Below are 20913 nucleotides of genomic sequence, written 5' to 3' on the forward strand. Positions count from 1 at the left end.
TTGGTAGAAAATTAGAAATGGTAGATATCATGTGGAAATTAATAAAGAACAAAGGGTACCTATTGTGTCCAGTTGGAATCGAGGACTGGCTGGTCCAAGATATAGGAGTGGAGGAGTCTTTTGTGCTGAAATCTGGTTTCTCGTTCCGCTTGACCGCGTGTGAGTCACTTTCATTTTTGAGACCGATTAAAATCTCAAACATAATACATACTTACTGCACGGTTGTTTGTTATTTATTTAAATGAAGAAAATAAAAAACTCTACTCCGGAATCAAATTCTTTTTACTCCATGCCAAAATATCCTTTTTTTTTGGCTCCATGATAAAATCCTTCATGATGAAATTTCCACTCCAGCTGGGATTCGAACCCAGCTCCTCTAGAAAAAGAGTCACTTCCACAAAAGAGGGCTTCAGAGATTAAATGTGACATAATTATTATTGTATGTGTTCGTATTGTGCCATGTAAAATAATTGAACATGAACATTAAACATTAAGAAATTTCCTCTTATCTTTTCCTGTAATAAAAGTTTAAATAAATTACACTTTTTTTTTCTTTTTTTTTTTCGTCAAAATTTCCAGGATTTTTTGATAAGTATATTTTTTTTGAAATAGCTGGGAGGTATGAGGATGAACATTGAAGAATGTTGAAAATGTGCAACTTAAATATGATGTACATACACCGACTTAGTTCGTGTTGAAAATGTGTTGAAAATAAGTTTAAAATAATTAAGAAGTAGATGTGTCATGTAGGTATAATATTAGCCGTAAGGGTGAAAGTGAAAAGGGTCGTCCTGAATTTCGCTGGAATCTGGGACGATCAATGGCAAGAATGGAAACTCAAGTTTTAATGCTTCCAGATTTGACTATACATACTCCACATCTTCCATAGAGAGACTGCAAGAGTTCTGCAGCATTTCATATAGTAGATGTGTCATGTATATATTAGACGTAAGGGTGAAAGTAAAAAGGGTCGTTCCGAAATTTCGCTGGAATCTGGGACGATCAATGGCAAGAATGAAAACTCAAGTTTTAATGCTTCCAGATTTGACTATACATACTCCACATCTTCCATAGAGAGACTGCAAGAGTTCTGCAGCATTTCATATAAGGACGCCTCCAGTTCATACAAAGAGTCAGTTACTGACGACCTTCTGCTTTCCAAATCGCCTGGTTGATTCTCATGGTTCCGTTTTAATTTGTAACTCTTCCGTTTTATGCTGTTCCTTATTATGAAACCCCTCTTATCATTTATTTGGTTTGGAGTGACGTATGTGAGATCTTGGTTAACTGCAGTTGATAATTATTCCGTTTTAATTTGTAACTCTTCCGTTTCATGCTGTTCCTTATTATGAAACCCCTCTTATCATTTATTTGGTTTGGAGTGACGTATGTGAGATCTTGGTTAACTGCAGTTGATAATTTAGATTCTTCTACCGCTGCTGTTAGATTATCTATTTGGTTTCCTAAAGAGATTTGAGATGATTTTTGTTTCGATGTTTCACTGTTATCCAAGTAGTTTCCATTGTTATCAAATAATAGTTGGTTTTCACAGTTAGGTTCTTGTTTGTTATTATTTACAATATTGTTGTTACTATGTTCTTGAACCTTAGGTAGAGGTTTATCTTTATTAGCAGCTTCAGTGTCACAGGAGATTTTCTTCGAATTTAAATTTGCCATCAGTTCTTGAAATTTGTTTTTTCGTCTTTGTTATTATTTACAATATTGTTGTTACTATGTTCTTGAACCTTAGGTAAAGGTTTATCTTTATTAGCAGCTTCAGTGTCACAGGAGATTTTCTTCGAATTTAAATTTGCCATCAGTTCTTGAAATTTGTTTTTTCGTCTTTCCGCGATTGAAGGATCGTGGACATTGTTGTTGAAGTTTTTCAATATTTTATTACAGGTTGTTTGGTTTTCACTTTTGGCGTTCATCTTCCTCTCTAAACTCTGAGAATCAAAATTGATTATGCTGTCAGCAAAAATTGAAAAATATCAATGCCTGTTGTTTAGGTATTTAGATTTGACTAGATATTTTGAACTTTTTTTATGTCTTCCGTTAGTGAACTACTTTCGGTAGAGAATTTTGATGGATTACAATAAATTACCTCTTTTGTCAGCTGGTCTAGTCTTAATAAGTAGAGGTACACATACACAACTAAACATCCTACCTATGTATTTTACCTACGTAGGTAGATACCTATGTAGGTATGAAAGGCAAAACACACAAGATAAATATAGAAAGATCCGGCATGCTCAATGCAAAGATGAAATAAATGTAGGGATAAGAGGATTAATTTTATAACAAAGGGCATTAACCAACAGTCAATCCATTACTGAAAAACTACTAACTTTAGCTATGTAATAGTACCTATGGAATTATTTGGTTAACTTGGGCCATTGGAAGTGACAGGTTTACGAGTATAATCCTTTATTATTTACATTTCTAATGCTCCAGGCACTTCAAAATTTCATAGGAGAGGCTAACGGAAAGAATCAATGAGTGATTTACGGAGCTCCAAAAAAAGGCAAATTGATTATGCTTTCAGAAAAAATTGAAAAATATCAATGCCTGTTGTTTAAGGTATTTAGATTTGACTAGATATTTTGAACTTTTTTTATGTCTTCCGTGAGTGAACTACTTTCGGTAGAGAGTTTTGATGGATTACAATAAATTAGCACTTTTGACAGCTGATCTAGTCTTAATAAGTAGAGGTACACATACACAACTAAACATCCTACCTATGTATTTTACCTACATAGGTAGATACCTATGTAGGTATTTAAATTCCTAATAAAATAATTATTCAGATGGTTACTGGAAAAGAAGATGCCTGGAGAATGTGCAATTTTCTATTAGTTTCATCCCTCAAATCGCAGTTACACAAACCAAATACCAAGATATTTGAATAAAAATATGAAATTGTTAAATAGAAAATTAATAAATGAAATGAGAACTAGGTACCTATTATTTATTTTTTAATGCCAATATCTTCTCTAAACTTTGAGAATCAACTTCATTTATGCTCTCCTGTGATATTTTTGTTTTTCCAGTGCTCAAATTATCCACAACATCTGTTTGCTTATGATGCCGATCTTGTCCAGTATTGTTCACTACATTACCAACTTGCACTTTCCTGGGAATACTGCTTTGACTATTCAATTAATTGTTGGAAAAGAGGATAAAAGAAAAAAAATCGGAAATATTTACGCACCTGTAACACAGCAAAGGTAATCCAAATCACTAAACTCGAGAACTCCAAACTTGAACTTGATCCAGTGAAATACACTTGTATACTAAATCACTAAACCGCACCACTCACCACGGTAGACACAACACTGAACGAGCCTACCGAAAAGTAAATCAAACGCGACCACAAGAATATGGATAATAATGGATTGACTTAAGAACGTTCCTCAAGATAATGACGGTCGATGATACCACACCACCACACCTCTAGGGATTTGAGATCTGGATTAGACAGTGCGTCTGTCAAGTGAGCCAAGCTCGTGTCTTATGCCTGGATGATCGAGATATCTTTTCTTTCTATGACTATCAATGTTTTTCCTTAAATTTTGCAACATTTTTCTATTGGTGTTGTACCTTTTGAAATCCTCATCCGTTCGTCTCTGATTTTCTTGTAGTGTATAGTTAACATTTTCACGTGGAATTGCAGCAGTTTTTGATTCCTTTTGAGGATTCTTTGCAGATTGTACATTATTTCGCTCATTTTTTCTAGAATGATTTTTTGAATTTGTGTTTTCAATTTTGTTTTTATTCACGTTTGACAATTGCAGTTGATATTTTTCATCTGGAAACAATACTTGAGCACAAGACTTACATATGTTGGATTCGATGCTAGAGTTCGAGAAACAGGAATGAATTTGTTGAACAACTTTCTAGAGTGATTTTTTGAATTTGCGTTTTCAATTTTGTTTTTATTCACGTTTGACAATTGCAGTTGATATTTGTCATCTGGAAACAATACTTGAGCACAAGACTTACATATGTTGGATTCGATGCTAGAGTTCGAGAAACAGGAATGAATTTGTTGAACAACATTGACTATCATTTGAATATTTTTAATACTAAGAGATCTCATTACCTCACATTTTCTCATTTTAAAAATATTACTCGTAAAATCCTCACTAAACAATGCACTATTTTGTAGTACGTATAAAATCTGAACATACACATAAAAACATTGAAAACACATATATTCTGAATATTTTTAATACTAAGGGATCTCATTACCTCACATTTTCTCATTTTAAAAATATTGCTCGTAAAATCCTCACTAAACAATGCACTATTTTGTAGTACGTATAAAATCTGAACATACACATAAAAACATTGAAAACACATATATTTGAATAAATTCAAATGTCTTCTCCGACAGCAATTTAAATTTTTAAAATGCTCTAACATATTATTGCTGTGTGTGTTTTTATTCTGAGCATTATTTATTTCACACAATTTTTCATTCCTAATCTTGTTTTCTCTTTTATCCCCTACTTTATTCCCAATTGTGTATTTACATTCTTGTTCATTTGTGTTATCACTCTTGAATACATTATTCTGTGTTTTCTTAGAATAAATTTCATATAATGAACCGTTGTTGTAATGTTTTTGTTTTGTTTTACTTTTATTAATGCAACAGAATAAGCAGTCGTATTTTTTGTCTAGACAACTATTCTGCGGTTGTGAAAAAGTTTGCGTTTTCATAGAATTAGTACAAGCGCGCCCTCTATCTTCTGTTTCCTTGGCTGTTGAGTTTGGGGGAAAATGGTTCTTATCATGTGTGTTTCCCATGAGACTTATTTTATTACCAACATTTTTATTCGCTAGAGAGAAATTATTGTTATCACCTGTTTGGAAAGATTTTAAATTGTTTTCGTTTACTTTTGTTGAAGTTGAAGAAATGTCCTCCCGTTCCTTTGGATGAGTTTGAATTTTATTCAAATAACAATGTATACAAAAGTTTTCTAAACTTTCCAACAGTTTCTGTTCATTTATTTCACAAAGTTTTGTTTCTTTGTCTAATACGGTTCCATCTTGTTGTTCCTCTTCTCTTTCGTTCTCATCTTCGTGCAGCTGTATTTCTTTCTCGTTATATTCATCATTATCATAACTGCTAGTATCATCAAGTTTGAACTTGTACTCATCATTATTAGTTGTCGTTCCATCTTGTTGTTCCTCTTCTCTTTCGTTCTCATCTTCGCGCAGCTGTATTTCTTTCTCGTTATATTCATCATTATCATAACTGCTAGTATCATCAAGTTTGAACTTGTACTCATCATTATTAGTTGTGTTTATTTGTTCTACAAGAGACATGATATCATTTATGTAACAGAGTAAACATCTATGGATATAACTATTGAGTATTCTAGTACTAGTATTGTCACTAGATGTTTTAATTACACGGCAGAACTCTCTTAGACTTGCCACTTCCTCATATGACACACTTCTTCTGACTATAACTATACTAGTACTAGTATTGTCACTAGATGTTTTAATTACACGGCAGAACTCTCTTAGACTTGCCACTTCCTCATATGACACACTTCTTCTGATATTAGTTGTGTTTATTTGTTCTACAAGAGACATGATATCATTTATGTAACAGAGTAAACATCTATGGATATAACTATTGAGTATTCTAGTACTAGCATTGTCACTAGATGTTTTAATTACACGGCAGAACTCTCTTAGACTTGCCACTTCCTCATATGACACACTTCTTCTGAGGTTACTGTGTTGCTGTTCTGTACCAGCATTACTGAACTTCTTGAATAAGTCTGGTTCACTAGAGTACAACTTGTTTTCCGAAAAATTCTTGGAATCAAAGATATTTCGGTCACAGTATTCATTTTCACAGGCACATAGGTTAACATATTCCACACTGTCGTTTCTTTTGGTGCAGAGGTTGATCAGACTTTTTCGTCTCTTGCGAGGTGGCGGCACTGGAGTTCTTGTTTTCATCTTCGGGTCAGGAATAGTTAGGATGACATTTTGCCATTTCTCTCCCGTGAGATATTTGGGATTCAACAATTTGGGTGAACTGATGATTGGGCGCTCTTTCTTCAAATTCCTTCAGAGGACAAACAAAAAATAACGAACAGGAATTAGTGAATGGTTGAATATTAAAATGCCAACACACCTTAAAGTACCTACCTACTACTCGTAGTACAGTGTACACTGTACAGTATTGCCTTTGGGACTCTGTAGAAAAAGGGAGAGAGAGTGAGAGAGATATCAACAAGACGGAAAAGAGAGTCCTACAGAAGTGCAAAAAGATAATGCAGCGCGCAAACCATTGTGCTTACAAGAACGAGAGAGAGGGAGAAAGGGTTTAATATTAAGTAATTCAGACTTGATGAAACTTTAATTAATTCAAGCGGTTTGCATTGCATGGCTTTTCTGAATTCTAAAGAGAGAGGGAGATATTATTGTAATTGAGAGAGGGGGACGGAGAGAGGAAGAAGGGAAAAGAATGGGAGAGTTGAGCTTTTAGATTTCAAGAGTCCAGTAGTATGAGTAAGTACAGTTACATAGTATCTGAAAGTTTGATTAGGCACGAGCAACTCGCAAGCTTCATCACAAAAAAATAGCCTCCTTTCCTTGACGTAAAAGCTAATTTATTATCACCAATCTGTGTCCCAGATCACATGACAGTAGCCGAAGCTATAAATTTCAGATCTTCTGCAGATTAGTGAAGATTTGGAGGAGAAATTTTCTTGGACAAATTTTGGTCATATTCATCAAGTTTTAAGTGAGCATCAGGTAGTATCTTCAGTGGATCTTTTGCTGTTATGAAATCATTCTTCCTTTCTATCGTATGTGCTTCCTCTGGGGTCTGCTACATAATCCTGAAGAGGATTCCTAATGTACTTTACAAACTTATTAAAGAGAACTAATAATGTATTGGAAAATCAAAATCAAATTTGGGCTCTTTTCTTTATAAAGCCCTAATCAAGAACAGGCTCTTGATAGACGTAGATTATTGTGTTCCTCACGTTGGGGGTGGATTGGAAAGTTTATTGGTGCTTGTGTATTGCTAGAAGGTGAATTTGTTGCATGCCGGTTGTAGACCACAGTGAGGGTTGGTTCATTGTTCGTCATCGGTCCGAATAGAACTTTTCACTGGAATTCAACCAAGGATAACCATGTTATATTTTTAATTGAGGGCGTTGAAATATCTATATTAAGAGTCTCTAACATTAAAACTAAAATAACAATAGCGTTGGGCTTGTTCCAGAATCCAGAAGAAGATAGCTCCCGGGGTTTATCGATAAGTCATGCACTTGGACACGAGGTAAATGCTACTCTAGCCCAGACCTTGCAGATATTGTCAACGTGGATATAAATCACTAAATGCCGGAATTTTACATCCCCGGTTTAAATTGGACTTTCGTACACAAATTATACCGATACCTACTTCATACAGTATGGAGTATGAATCATACTCCATAGGTACCTGCTACTTGTTCGTTATAAAACTGGCTTGAGAGCTCCAGCTGGCTTGCGTTTACCTAGTCGCAGACAGTCGCTCAGTCGCTGTAAAGGCATAGAATTCCTGTATCTGTCTGTAGTGCTTTTTGAGAGGTTTATTTGTACAGTAGGTATTTCTATTGAAGGACGGTTGAACCCTTTTGTCTTTTGTATATCTAACCAACCGGCTGGCAGCTGCAGTCTCAACAATGTGAATAAAATCCGAGCTACTCCAGCGAAAAATGAAATCTACCTGGAAAGGGGTACAAAAATACTTAAATTATGCAATATTTTTCCACTTGGCTTTATATGAAAGGGTTTTTTGTGCTGAATGCAAATATCCGAGTGATAATGTGCCATGGATTTTATCTCCATAGCTGATAATATAGGTAGTCAGAGTCAGCCTATATATTTGTACTATAGTTTAATGTAGAGGAAGCTCTGTTTTATTGATAAAAATTTAAAAACAATAAACCTTATAAATTATGTTTTGAAATTTTTATCAATAAAACAGCTTCCTCTACATAATACGAGTACCTACTCATGTACCTACTTGCTGGGTGGTGAATCATTGAATGAATGTACTAATGTAGTAGGAGTTGCAGGAGACACGTGACAGTCAGTCACCCATCCAGATATTCACCACACTTAACCTCAAGGTCCTCCAGTCTGGTGTTTAGAACTTGAAAACTCACTTATTATCTGTTGTTCGTCGACTCCTTTTAAGTATTTAAGTGAAAGACTTGTGTTGTTCGTCGATTGACTCTCTTTCTCTCTGAAATCCTAAGTAAACCCGATGACCTCCTAATGAGGATTAGATTGAAAGTTCAAATACCTGCGTAGATTTTGTTCCGAGTTAAATTTCATCCTGATTAGCTTTTTTGCTGTCATAAATTGTGCTGCTAAGTTTTGAAGCTTCAGCAAACGACATGGTGAAGAGATATGATTACCTGCTCAGTTTGAGGTTTGGGGTATCTTTGGTATGATCTTATCCACTATAATACCTGTACTGATTGTATTGAGGAGTTTAGTACTCACAAGTAATTTAATTGAAGTATAGTAATGATCTTTTTTCCATATGGAAGATAGACATCCTTGTGAGGGCAATTCAGAATTTGGTTGAGATCCCAGTGAAAGGGCAAGGTTCAATAAGCCCAGATATATTCGAAGTTAAAGTTAAAAGTGTTACACTTCGTAAAAAGTAGCTACCTACCGTAAAAGTATATATATCCGTATGCCTTTTCTTTATCTCCCTTGTTACACTGACATACCTAATCATAAATACATAAGGGAAGTTCTTGTCGTCAAAGTAGCTGGTACTGAGGTATATGCTACTCTAGCCCAGACCTTGCAGATATTGTCAACGTGGACATAAATCGCTAAATACCGGAATTTTACATCCCCGGTTTAAATTGGACTTTCGTACACAAACTATACCGATACCTACTCCATAGGTACCTGCTACTTGTTCGTTATAAAACTGCCTTGAGAGCTCAGGTGTCTTGCGTTTACCTAGTCGCAGACAGTTCGCTCAGTCGCTGTAAAGGCATAGAATTCCTGTATCTGTCTGTAGTGCTTTTTGAGAGGTTTATTTGTACAGTAGTTCTATTGATATTGAAGGACGGTTGAATCCTTTTGTATATCTAACCAACCGGCTGGCAGCTGCAGTCTCAACAATGTGAATAAAATCCGAGCTACTCCAGCGAAAAATGAAATCTACCTGGAAAGGGGTACAAAAATACTTAAATTATGCAATATTTTTCCACTTGGCTTTATATGAAAGGGTTTTTTGTGCTGAATGCAAATATCCGAGTGATAATGAGCCATGGATTTTATCTCCATAACTGATAATATAGGTAGTCAGAGTCAGCCTATATATTTGTACTATAGTTTAATGTAGAGGAAGCTCTGTTTTATTGATAAAAATTTAAAAACAATAAACCTTATAAATTATGTTTTGAAATTTTTATCAATAAAACAGCTTCCTCTACATAATACGAGTACCTACTCATGTACCTACTTGCTGGGTGGTGAATCATTGAATGAATGTACTAATGTAGTAGGAGTTGCAGGAGACACGTGACAGTCAGTCACCCATCCAGATATTCACCACACTTAACCTCAAGGTCCTCCAGTCTGGTGTTTAGAACTTGAAAACTCACTTATTATGTGTTGTTCGTCGACTCCTTTTAAGTGAAAGACTTGTGTTGTTCGTCGATTGACTCTCTTTCTCTCTGAAATCCTAAGTAAACCCGATGACCTCCTAATGAGGATTACTGTTGTTCGTCGACTCCTTTTAAGTATTTAAGTGAAAGACTTGTGTTGTTCGTCGATTGACTCTCTTTCTCTCTGAAATCCTAAGTAAACCCGATGACCTCCTAATGAGGATTAGATTGAAAGTTCAAATACCTGCGTAGATTTTGTTCCGAGTTAAATTTCATCCTGATTAGCTTTTTTGCTGTCATAAATTGTGCTGCTAAGTTTTGAAGCTTCAGCAAACATGGTGAAGAGATAATATGATTACCTGCTCAGTTTGAGGTTTGGGGTATCTTTGGTATGATCTTATCCACTATAATACCTGTACTGATTGTATTGAGGAGTTGCACAAAGTTAACTAACTACACATTTATCCTACTCACATTTGGCAGGTATCTTTTTCGAGTAGTCCTTTATGCTTATGAAAGTATTCGATTTGAGAAAATCACCTATTTGTAGTTTCTTACGTGGATAGTTGGATATAGTTCACATTCCAGATCGATTCTTAGTTTCCTACATGACTACCGAATCTTCTAGGATTGCCCGACAGCTATTCACCTTGATAATGACCTTAATTATCTTGAAGATTATTCCCTGGTCCCTCCAATACAATAGGAACATGAGGACTTCAGGTAATTCTCCTAATTATCATAATAATAATAATAATAATAGACTCTTGAGTGGAAGGTAACCACTAGGCGAGGTTAACGCCTTAGGCGTTCTCTACCACCGAACCATTAGAGCTCTATTATTATGTGGTCAAATTCTCAGATAAAGAAGGATAAAATCCCATACCTCGGCTAGAATCAAACCCACGCCCTCCTGATTACCAGGCGAGCGTCTTGACCACTACGCCACCGAGGCGTTGGACGATATTGTCTAATGAGTCTAATCTGTCTTGTGGAAATATTAAGTAAATTCTTACGTAACTTGTGTGTGTATTATCTTCATCTATTGTGGTGGATAGAAGGCCACTGTCCCTCGATACTCTCAATAGTCGATGTGGGAAATTAGGAAAGTTGGTCTTCTAACCAGTGGCGACTCGTGAGTTTTAGAATAGGGGAGAGAAGATCTCCTATAAACTTTTCCCTGGTGTCCATCACATACATATACGAGTATTAGGGAATACTGTACATGTCATTCCCAAATTCCCATGCACACTTCTTTGGAACAAGAACATATTCTGAATGATCATCACAGGAATTATATTACCCCTTTCTAGTGAGCTAATTTTCGTTTCATACTTATCTCATAGATTTATTTATTTGTTTTTTTTTTTTTGACATTTGCAATGCCGCCACTGACCGCTACTCACGTACAAGTTTAGTAGCTACTCAACTGCCCGATGTCCTCGCGGGGCTGAGTAAATATTCAATGCATACAATTTGAAATTCTAATGAAGAGCTTAACCTGATTAAACCGTGAAAGCTTTCTTTCTGGTGTAGGTTGGAACGTACATTTCTTCTTTTAAAATCAATTTCTTGATGGCGTGTACAGTGGACATGCATTGACCTTGTACCCAGAAGGTTATCAGTTTGAAATAAATAATGCCGTATAACACCATTACATCTTGCGATTAGGTACATAATTATGTAATATTGTAATATGTATGTATATGGATTTTTAATTCAATCAAAGTTCTAATATGTTACCTTGTCAGTCAATAAGGGGTTCCGAATTCGACTCCAAGAGGAAGCAAGAAGTTTTCTAATTAAATTGTAAAAAATAATTTCAATTTACCTCTTCTCTCTTCTTCTTCTTTTTCTTCTTCGTTTTGTTATTAAAGTTAGTAAGATTTATATTTCGACTACGTGAATCAGCTAGAGCTGCTAGACTCCTGGGGACTTAATCAAGACTTTAGTCAGACTGCCAGACTCATACATAAGTAATGCACGGGAGTAAGTATTTATTCAAGAGTCCACGTACTTACTACTCCCGAAGTTACAAACAAGTAATGTACCTATACATACATATTCATGCGTGTACATTTGTACAAGGTTATAACTTTAGTGTGACTTGAACAACTTCCTTGGAGAATTGGATTAGTTTTGGTAGCTCAAGCTCTTTGGTAAAACTTAAGATACCCAAAGATTGAGGGGGGGCTAAAGTAATACCCTCTATTTTCCAACAGGAAAACAATTAATCGATTAATGAACAATGTTTATTTACTTATCAATGTCAACCTCCTCATTCATAAGTCTCCAACTCTCCACTTATAAAAGTCCTACGTTAAGTATTGATTGTTGGCAAATCAAAAATGCCATTTAGGATACCCAAAGATTGAGGGGGGGCTAAAGTAATACCCTCTACTTTCCAACAGGAAAACAATGACTCGTACTTATTTATTCATCAATTAATGAACAATGTTTATTTACTTATCAATGCCAACCTCCTCATTCATAAGTCTCCAACTCTCCACTTATAAAAGTCCTACGTTAAGTATTGATTGTTGGCAAATCAAAAATGCCATTTAATTTCTGTATAAAGGTCTCCTCAGTTTGTTTCGGCTTTGACACACATTATTTTAGTTGTCTGTCATTTGCTTTGTATTGCCTCTTTCTGCCGTCTTCAAATAACTTCCTCCAAACCCTTCAAACTCTTGACGGTCGTGGACATTTAGTTGTCTGTCATTTGCTTTGTATTGCCTCTTTCTGCCGTCTTCAAATAACTTCCTCCAAACCCTTCAAACTCTTGACGGTCGTGCCCTTTCCGGATCAGTTAATTTACTGGCCTGGTTAATTTACTCTTTCACAGTAGTATTGGTAATATCTGGGCGTTAAAAAGATTAATCCATCTAACACGGAAAATAAGTCATTGGCGATTTGGTCTTTTTACTCTTTTTTCCATATGGAAGATGGACATCCTTGTGGGGGCAATTCAGAATTTGGTTGAGATCCCAGTGGAAAGGGCAAGGTTCAATACGCCCAGATATATCCGAAGTAAAGTTAAAAGTCTTACACTTCGTAAAAAATAGCTACCGTAAAAGTATATATATCCGTAGGTATGCCTTTTCTTTATCTCCCTTGTTACACTGACATACCTAATCATAAATACATAAGGGAAGTTCTTGTCGTCAAAGTAGCTGGTACTCATACCAGTACATATTGTTATTAAAGTTGGTAAGATTTATATTTCGACTACGTGAATTAGCTAGAGCTGCTAGACTCCTGGGGACTTAATCAAGACTTTAGTCAGACTGCCAGACTCAAAGCATCTAGATTTTTCCTCGCCTTAAATCGGGCAGCGATTTTCAACTTTCAGAAAGCTATGAAATCGATATGGGACACTGAACATTTGAGCAAATGATATCTAGTACATCTTTTAGGTTGGAAAAAAGATCAAATTCTACGCTGCGGTTGGGATTTGAACTCACATCCTCTCACGTACCTTTTAGACAAGTATCTTACCGGACCGACCACCCACTTGGCAATCACTGACATAACACTGTTCTACAGGAATTTAAAAACACTCATAATTATTCCGAACTGGTGAGACAAATAAGAGACTAATTGTGACTATGTTCCTGCATAATACACATAACGCAGGTGATAGACATACTCCGTGCTTGTGTTAAATATGCATGAGATTATGTATGACATTATGTGTCAGGATTAAGACAGGAACGTGGAAAGTATTTAGGACATAAATATATCGGCTAATATAACCATTAGACTGATTACCTTGTTTAGACTGCGAGAGAAGGGATTTATCGGTCCTATGCTGGCAGTAAAAACGTCGGAAACAAACCGATTAGTGATCTTGGGAACAATAACTGCTCCTTTAATAAGTCGGATTGACTACTTACAATCAAGTGGTGCAATATGAACAAAGTGGTGCAATATCAAATCAATAAAATGGTGCAATATTGAACTGTCGAGATAAATAAAGGGATTACATATCCTAATTCGACAGTCTAAATAAAACACTAAACTATACTTACCGATACCATGAAGTCCATAAAATGTCACAAACATCTAGTTACTCTGGTAGGTTATAGTGACATTTGAGCCTTAAATAGCTCGTAGCGGTACTTCCGCAAATACCATAATGTGAAGATCCTTGTCTTCCAAGAATTTTGTGCACGGATGAGATACTCTCTGGTCTTCTTCTTTTACTAGGTCTTTTCTCACTTTGGTGGGGTCAACTTTTTTGATCAATCTCTTCAACATTTTTGACCAATACGCCTCGGTTTTGGGCTAGGGATTCTCTGATCTCTGGATAAAAATAGTCTGGAGACTCTAGCATTAACCTCTCCCACGTTACCGGCGCGGCGTTAATGTTAACATGCATCAAAGTATGTATATAAAAGAGTATTCACCCTATTTACATATATTCACTTTGTATTTCCTCTTGTTTAGTTTGTTTAACAGCATGCTTATATTGCTTAGCACGAGTCACGTTCTAGGCGCGTTTGTGTAGCTTTTATGTGACACGCCCTCGACAGATACCAATATCTATATTTAACACATACATTATACATAACCATATCTAGGAACTTGGGATATAGGTACATTATATGTACATAGCAATATCCAATATCTACTTTATTTATTTATTTATTTATTTATTTATTAACACAGTGAACGGGCGTACCCTTTTCTATCTACCTATCTGTTTTACATATCGAGTTCCCTCATTGGCGATTTCCAGATTTTCACCCTGTATAAAGGCGTTTGCTGTGTATCATACTCGCGTCATATATAGGTTGTATCTGTGTTCGTCTGGTGTTGTGACTGTTGAATTTTACATTTCGTATGCGAGTCACGTTAATTAATTGTTGGAAAAAAGGATAAAAGAAAAAAATCGGAAATATTTACGCACCTGTAACACAGCAAAGGTAATCCAAATCACTAAGCTCGCTCTAAACTTGAACTTGATCCAGTGAAATCCACTTGTATACTAAATTACTAAATCGCTAAACCGCACCACTCACCACAGTAGACACAACACTGAACGAGCCTACCGAAAAGTAAATCAAACGCGACCACAAGAATATGTATAATAATAATGGAATATTAATAATGGAATGACTTAAGAACGTTCTCCAAGATAATTGCGGTCGATGATACCTTGATACCACACCTCTAGGGATTTGAGATCTGGATTAGACAGTGCGTCTGTCAAGTGAGCCAAGCTCGTGTCTTATGCCTGGATGATCGAGATTCGAGATGAAAACAGTCGTGACCGAATGTTGTCTACTAACTGAGTCCAATGACAATGGCCAACTAATACGATGTAGACTAGGACACTTCTGTATTAAGACTGTCCGCAGGCACGATGGAGGAGGCATCTAGGGATTTGAGATCTGGATTAGACAGTGCGTCTGTCAAGTGAGCCAAACTCGTGTTGTATGACTGGATGATCGAGAGATGAAAACAGTCGTGACCAAGTGTCGACTACTGACTGAGTCCAATGACAATGGCCAACTAATACGATGTAGACTAGGACACTTCTGTATTAAGACTGTCCGCAGGCACGATGGAGGAGGCAAATGTAAATGTAACTCAGGTGTGGTGATTGGTTTACCAAACACCATCTCATTAACATAACTTGCAACAGAGGAATGAAGAAAGAAAGTACTTCGGTTTACCAAACACCATCTCATTAACATAACTTGCAACAGAGGAATGAAGAAAGAAAGTACTTCGCCTCCGAAGTCCTATTTGCAGGTGTTCGGATTTGTGTAATATGGAATTCCCTGCCTATTTCCTCGCGTTTACCAAACACCATCTCATTAACATAACTTGCAACAGATGAATGAAGAAAGAAAGTACTTCGCCTCCGAAGTCCTATTTGCAGGTGTTCGGATTTGTGTAATATGAAATTCCCTGCCTATTTCCTCGATTCAAATAAGGAGTAACTCCGTACGTGTATGTTTTTCACACTCTCCAGGGATATGCCCATAGAGGCTTTTTCTTTAAAGGCTCAGTCTCGTTAGAAGTTTAAAATGAAGGAAAACTACGACCATTATGTACTTCAAACTTGCTCTTCTTCAATCCAAACTTTTCCGAGAAACTTTACGGAGCTAACTTTATGCAATTTTATCGTACTGCGGAAAGCTTTGTATTTATGACGCTACGTCTTGTTGTTTTCCTGAACGTATTTCTTCTAGATGTTACAATCTTGTTGTTAGAGATCGTATTTCTAAATTTCTATTTCTAACAATGTTGTTTCGTCCTGGATAGGCCCGATTACTAAAGTACTCTTAGGCCCGATTTTCTAAAATCGAAAATTCTGTCCCAAGACATGAGTTTCTAAAATGGGTATTTGAGCAATCATGAAATCCGGACTGTCTTGTAACTTTTGAAACAGCCCCTGAGTTTTAAACTGCGTTTCAACAGTAGCACGACTATTCAATCATTGAGTTGTCCTGTTTGTTTTTTAATCCCCTGAAGTACTCATAGGCCCGATTTTCTAAAATCGAAAATTCTGTCCCAAGACATGAGTTTCTAAAATGGGTATTTGAGCAATCTTGAAATCCGGACTGTCTTGTAACTCTTGAAACAGCCCCTGAGTTTTAAACTGCGTTTCAACAGTAGCACGACTATTCAATCATTGAGTTGTCCTGTTTGTTTTTTAATCCCCTACCAAAGACTTATCTGATCAAATCTCTAACTCTAATCTACTCTTGAATCAAATCGATAACGCAATGTAGGTTGGTCAATGTTTTTCATATTAATTAATTGAATTTAATGAATTTATTCTTTGTTTTGTTTTGGTCTCTGATGTTTACATGCATAACTCAATAGTCAGGAGCAGTGGAGCAGGCTGCAGGACAGCTCATATTTGACTCACGAATCATGAAGCTGATTTTCACGTAACCTGGAAATTTCTACGTGATGCAATGCCAATTACACACATATAAATAGACGATATCTATTATCATAATTATGACTGTAATGAGAATGACCCATAAAATTCCTGCAACCTGTGAAACAATGATTGATGACTATAAAGTTAACTATGCAAACAAAGTATTTATGGACATGACTCCGCCGTTCCAAGAGATAATGAGCTTATCAAACCGCTACCAAGACACCTAGTAAATCTCCATTACTTTAAAGTTAACTATGCAAACAAAGTATTTATGGACATGACTCCGCGGTTCCAAGAGATAATGAGTTTATCAAACCGCTACCAAGACACCTAGTAAATCCCCATTACTTGGTCTTATAAATCACAGTTTAATCTGTCATAGAGAATGCTTGAAAGTTTGATTAGGCACGAGCAACCCGCAAGTTTCATCACAAAAAAATAGCCTCCTTTCCTTGACGTAAAAGCTAATTTATTATCATCCATTACTTGGTCTTATAATTCACAGTTTAATCTGTCATAGAGAATGCCTGAAAGTTTGATTAGGCACGAGCAACCCGCAAGTTTCATCACAAAAAAATAGCCTCCTTTCCTTGACGTAAAAGCTAATTTATTATCACCAATCTGTGTCCCAGATCACATGACAGTAGCCGAAGCTATAAATTTCAGATCTTCTGCAGATTAGTGAAGATTTGGAGGAGAAATTTTCTTGGACAAATTTTGGTCATATTCATCAAGTTTTAAGTGAGCATCAGGTAGTATCTTCAGTGGATCTTTTGCTGTTATGAAATCATTCTTCCTTTCTATCGTATGTGCTTCCTCTGGGTCTGCTACATAATCCTGAAGAGGATTCTTAATGTACTTTACAAACTTATTAAAGAGAACTAATAATGTATTGGAAAATCAAAATCAAATTTGGGCTCTTTTCTTTATAAAGCCCTAATCAAGAACAGGCTCTTGATAGACGTAGATTATTGTGTTCCTCACGTTGGGGGTGGATTGGAAAGTTTATTGGTGCTTGTGTATTGCTAGAAGGTGAATTTGTTGCATGCCGGTTGTAGACCACAGTGAGGGTTGGTTCATTGTTCGTCATCGGTCCGAATAGAACTTTTCACTGGAATTCAACCAAGGATAACCATGTTATATTTTTAATTGAGGGCGTTGAAATATCTATATTAAGAGTCTCTAACATTAAAACTAAAATAACAATAGCGTTGGGCTTGTTCCAGAATCCAGAAGAAGATAGCTCCCGGGGTTTATCGATAAGTCATGCACTTGGACACGAGGTAAATGCTACTCTAGCCCAGACCTTGCAGATATTGTCAACGTGGATATAAATCACTAAATGCCGGAATTTTACATCCCCGGTTTAAATTGGACTTTCGTACACAAATTATACCGATACCTACTTCATACAGTATGGAGTATGAATCATACTCCATAGGTACCTGCTACTTGTTCGTTATAAAACTGGCTTGAGAGCTCCAGCTGGCTTGCGTTTACCTAGTCGCAGACAGTCGCTCAGTCGCTGTAAAGGCATAGAATTCCTGTATCTGTCTGTAGTGCTTTTTGAGAGGTTTATTTGTACAGTAGGTATTTCTATTGAAGGACGGTTGAACCCTTTTGTCTTTTGTATATCTAACCAACCGGCTGGCAGCTGCAGTCTCAACAATGTGAATAAAATCCGAGCTACTCCAGCGAAAAATGAAATTTATAAATCTACCTGGAAAGGGGTACAAAAATACTTAAATTATGCAATATTTTTCCACTTGGCTTTATATGAAAGGGTTTTTTGTGCTGAATGCAAATATCCGAGTGATAATGTGCCATGGATTTTATCTCCATAGCTGATAATATAGGTAGTCAGAGTCAGCCTATATATTTGTACTATAGTTTAATGTAGAGGAAGCTCTGTTTTATTGATAAAAATTTAAAGACCGAGTTTGCCCAACAAGAGGCAAGATTGATGGAGATATTCCTACATCCTATTTTAAAATGATCCAATGCCGAATACGCCCAGTGGAGCCTACAGCCTAAAAGATACCTGATCTTGGCTGATGAGATCTAAGCATTAGGAATTCATGATCTCAGGTATCCACCTCAAGATCATTTTCAGATATCCATTCAGTAGGTTAGGCACTTGGGTAGTTCATGTATGGGTTCGACTCTAATTAGGAACATAATATAGGCGAACTCTAAATAGGATTTCAAGGAACGTCAAAAATGGCAATTAGAAGGAAAGATAATCAGAACCTTTTGGGCTGTGGCTCCAAACTTTGACTTTGATTGATTCGAAATGTATCGGCAATAACCAACAAGCCTCACGACAGGACGTGTGTGAGAGAAAGCAATAGTCACATTTATATTATTTTGGGTGTAATTAGAATCAATTTAGATATGGATTGATTACACATTGCTTACACAATGAGTTCTTGGGTTTGAAAGTTCAACAAGAAACTTATGTTCTCGTGACTACCAAAAACTGGTGGAAGCAACCATTAATTCCATTTTGATTATCTTGTAGATAAAACTCTTTCAAATGATAGGTGGATAATTCAACTTTGATAGGCTTCAGATTCTTCTAAAGGTCAAGTCCTTCCCAAAAATTTGACGTTGAACTTACGCAGATAAATTGATTCTTAATGACTGCCACCAGTTAAACCGCTCATCAACGGAGCTATTAAACCAACAAAGAAGCAGGTAGCAGCTAAATGACTCTGCCGGATTAGCAATTAACTAATCAGCGACCACTCAAAGTCAAATTTAATCACCACGCCCAGCACAAAGTTAACTAACTACACATTTATCCTACTCACATTTGGCAGGTATCTTTTTCGAGTAGTCCTTTATGCTTATGAAAGTATTTCTACTCTTCAATCAAATCGATAACGCAATGTAGGTTGGTCAATGTTTTTCATATTAATGAATTGAATTTAATGAATTTATTCTTTGTTTTATTTTGGTCTCTGATGTTTACATGCATAACTCAATAGTCAGGAGCAGGACAGCTCATATTTGACTCACGAATCATGAAGCTGATTTTCACGTAACCTGGAAATCTCTACGTGATGCAATGCCAATTGCCAATTACACACTTATAAATAGACGATATCTATTATCATAATTATGACTGTAATGAGAATGACCCATAAAATTCCTGCAACCTGTGAAACAATGATTGATGACTATAAAGTTAACTATGCAAACAAAGTATTTATGGACATGACTCCGCGGTTCCAAGAGATAATGAGTTTATCAAACCGCTACCAAGACACCTAGTAAATCCCCATTACTTGGTCTTATAAATCACAGTTTAATCTGTCATAGAGAATGCTTGAAAGTTTGATTAGGCACGAGCAACCCGCAAGTTTCATCACAAAAAAATAGCCTCCTTTCCTTGACGTAAAAGCTAATTTATTATCACCAATCTGTGTCCCAGATCACATGACAGTAGCCGAAGCTATAAATTTCAGATCTTCTGCAGATTAGTGAAGATTTGGAGGAGAAATTTTCTTGGACAAATTTTGGTCATATTCATCAAGTTTTAAGTGAGCATCAGGTAGTATCTTCAGTGGATCTTTTGCTGTTATGAAATCATTCTTCCTTTCTATCGTATGTGCTTCCTCTGGGTCTGCTACATAATCCTGAAGAGGATTCTTAATGTACTTTACAAACTTATTAAAGAGAACTAATAATGTATTGGAAAATCAAAATCAAATTCGGGCTCTTTTCTTTATAAAGCCCTAATCAAGAACAGGCTCTTGATGGACGTAGATTATTGTGTTCCTCACGTTGGGGTTGGACTGGGAAGTTTATTGGTGCTTGTGTATTGCTAATAGAAGGTGAATTTGTTGCATGGCGGTTGTAGACCACAGTGAGGGTTGGTTCATTGTTCGTCATCGGTCCGAATAGAACTTTTCACTGGAATTCAACCAAGGATAACCATGTTATATTTTTAATTGAGGGCGTTGAAATATCTATATTAAGAGTCTCTAACATTAAAACTAAAATAACAATAGCGTTGGGCTTGTTCCAGAATCCAGAAGAAGATAGCTCCCGGGGTTTATCGATAAGTCATGCACTTGGACACGAGGTAAATGCTACTCTAGCCCAGACCTTGCAGATATTGTCAACGTGGATATAAATCACTAAATGCCGGAATTTTACATCCCCGGTTTAAATTGGACTTTCGTACACAAATTATACCGATACCTACTTCATACAGTATGGAGTATGAATCATACTCCATAGGTACCTGCTACTTGTTCGTTATAAAACTGGCTTGAGAGCTCCAGCTGGCTTGCGTTTACCTAGTCGCAGACAGTCGCTCAGTCGCTGTAAAGGCATAGAATTCCT

The 20913-nt window shown here is 36.3% G+C and overlaps 1 protein-coding gene across 1 annotated transcript; it reads right to left on the reverse strand.

Annotated features, from left to right (window-relative positions):
* Positions 1–573: 573 nt before the first annotated feature.
* LOC103505213 (ABC transporter G family member 7-like) lies at positions 574–3150 on the reverse strand. The gene is made up of 5 exons (XM_008469531.3): positions 2999–3150; positions 1763–1944; positions 1398–1622; positions 1066–1278; positions 574–880 (listed from the first exon to the last, which is right to left on the reverse strand). Exons 2-5 carry the CDS (start codon positions 1929–1931, stop codon positions 864–866), a joined length of 624 nt encoding a protein of 207 aa, XP_008467753.2. The 5' UTR covers positions 1932–1944; positions 2999–3150; the 3' UTR covers positions 574–863.
* Positions 3151–20913: the final 17763 nt, after the last annotated feature.

The sequence above is a fragment of the Diaphorina citri genome, unplaced genomic scaffold (genome assembly GCF_000475195.1).
Source record: "Diaphorina citri unplaced genomic scaffold, Diaci psyllid genome assembly version 1.1 scaffold157, whole genome shotgun sequence".
Classification (NCBI taxonomy): Eukaryota; Metazoa; Arthropoda; class Insecta; order Hemiptera; family Psyllidae; genus Diaphorina; species Diaphorina citri.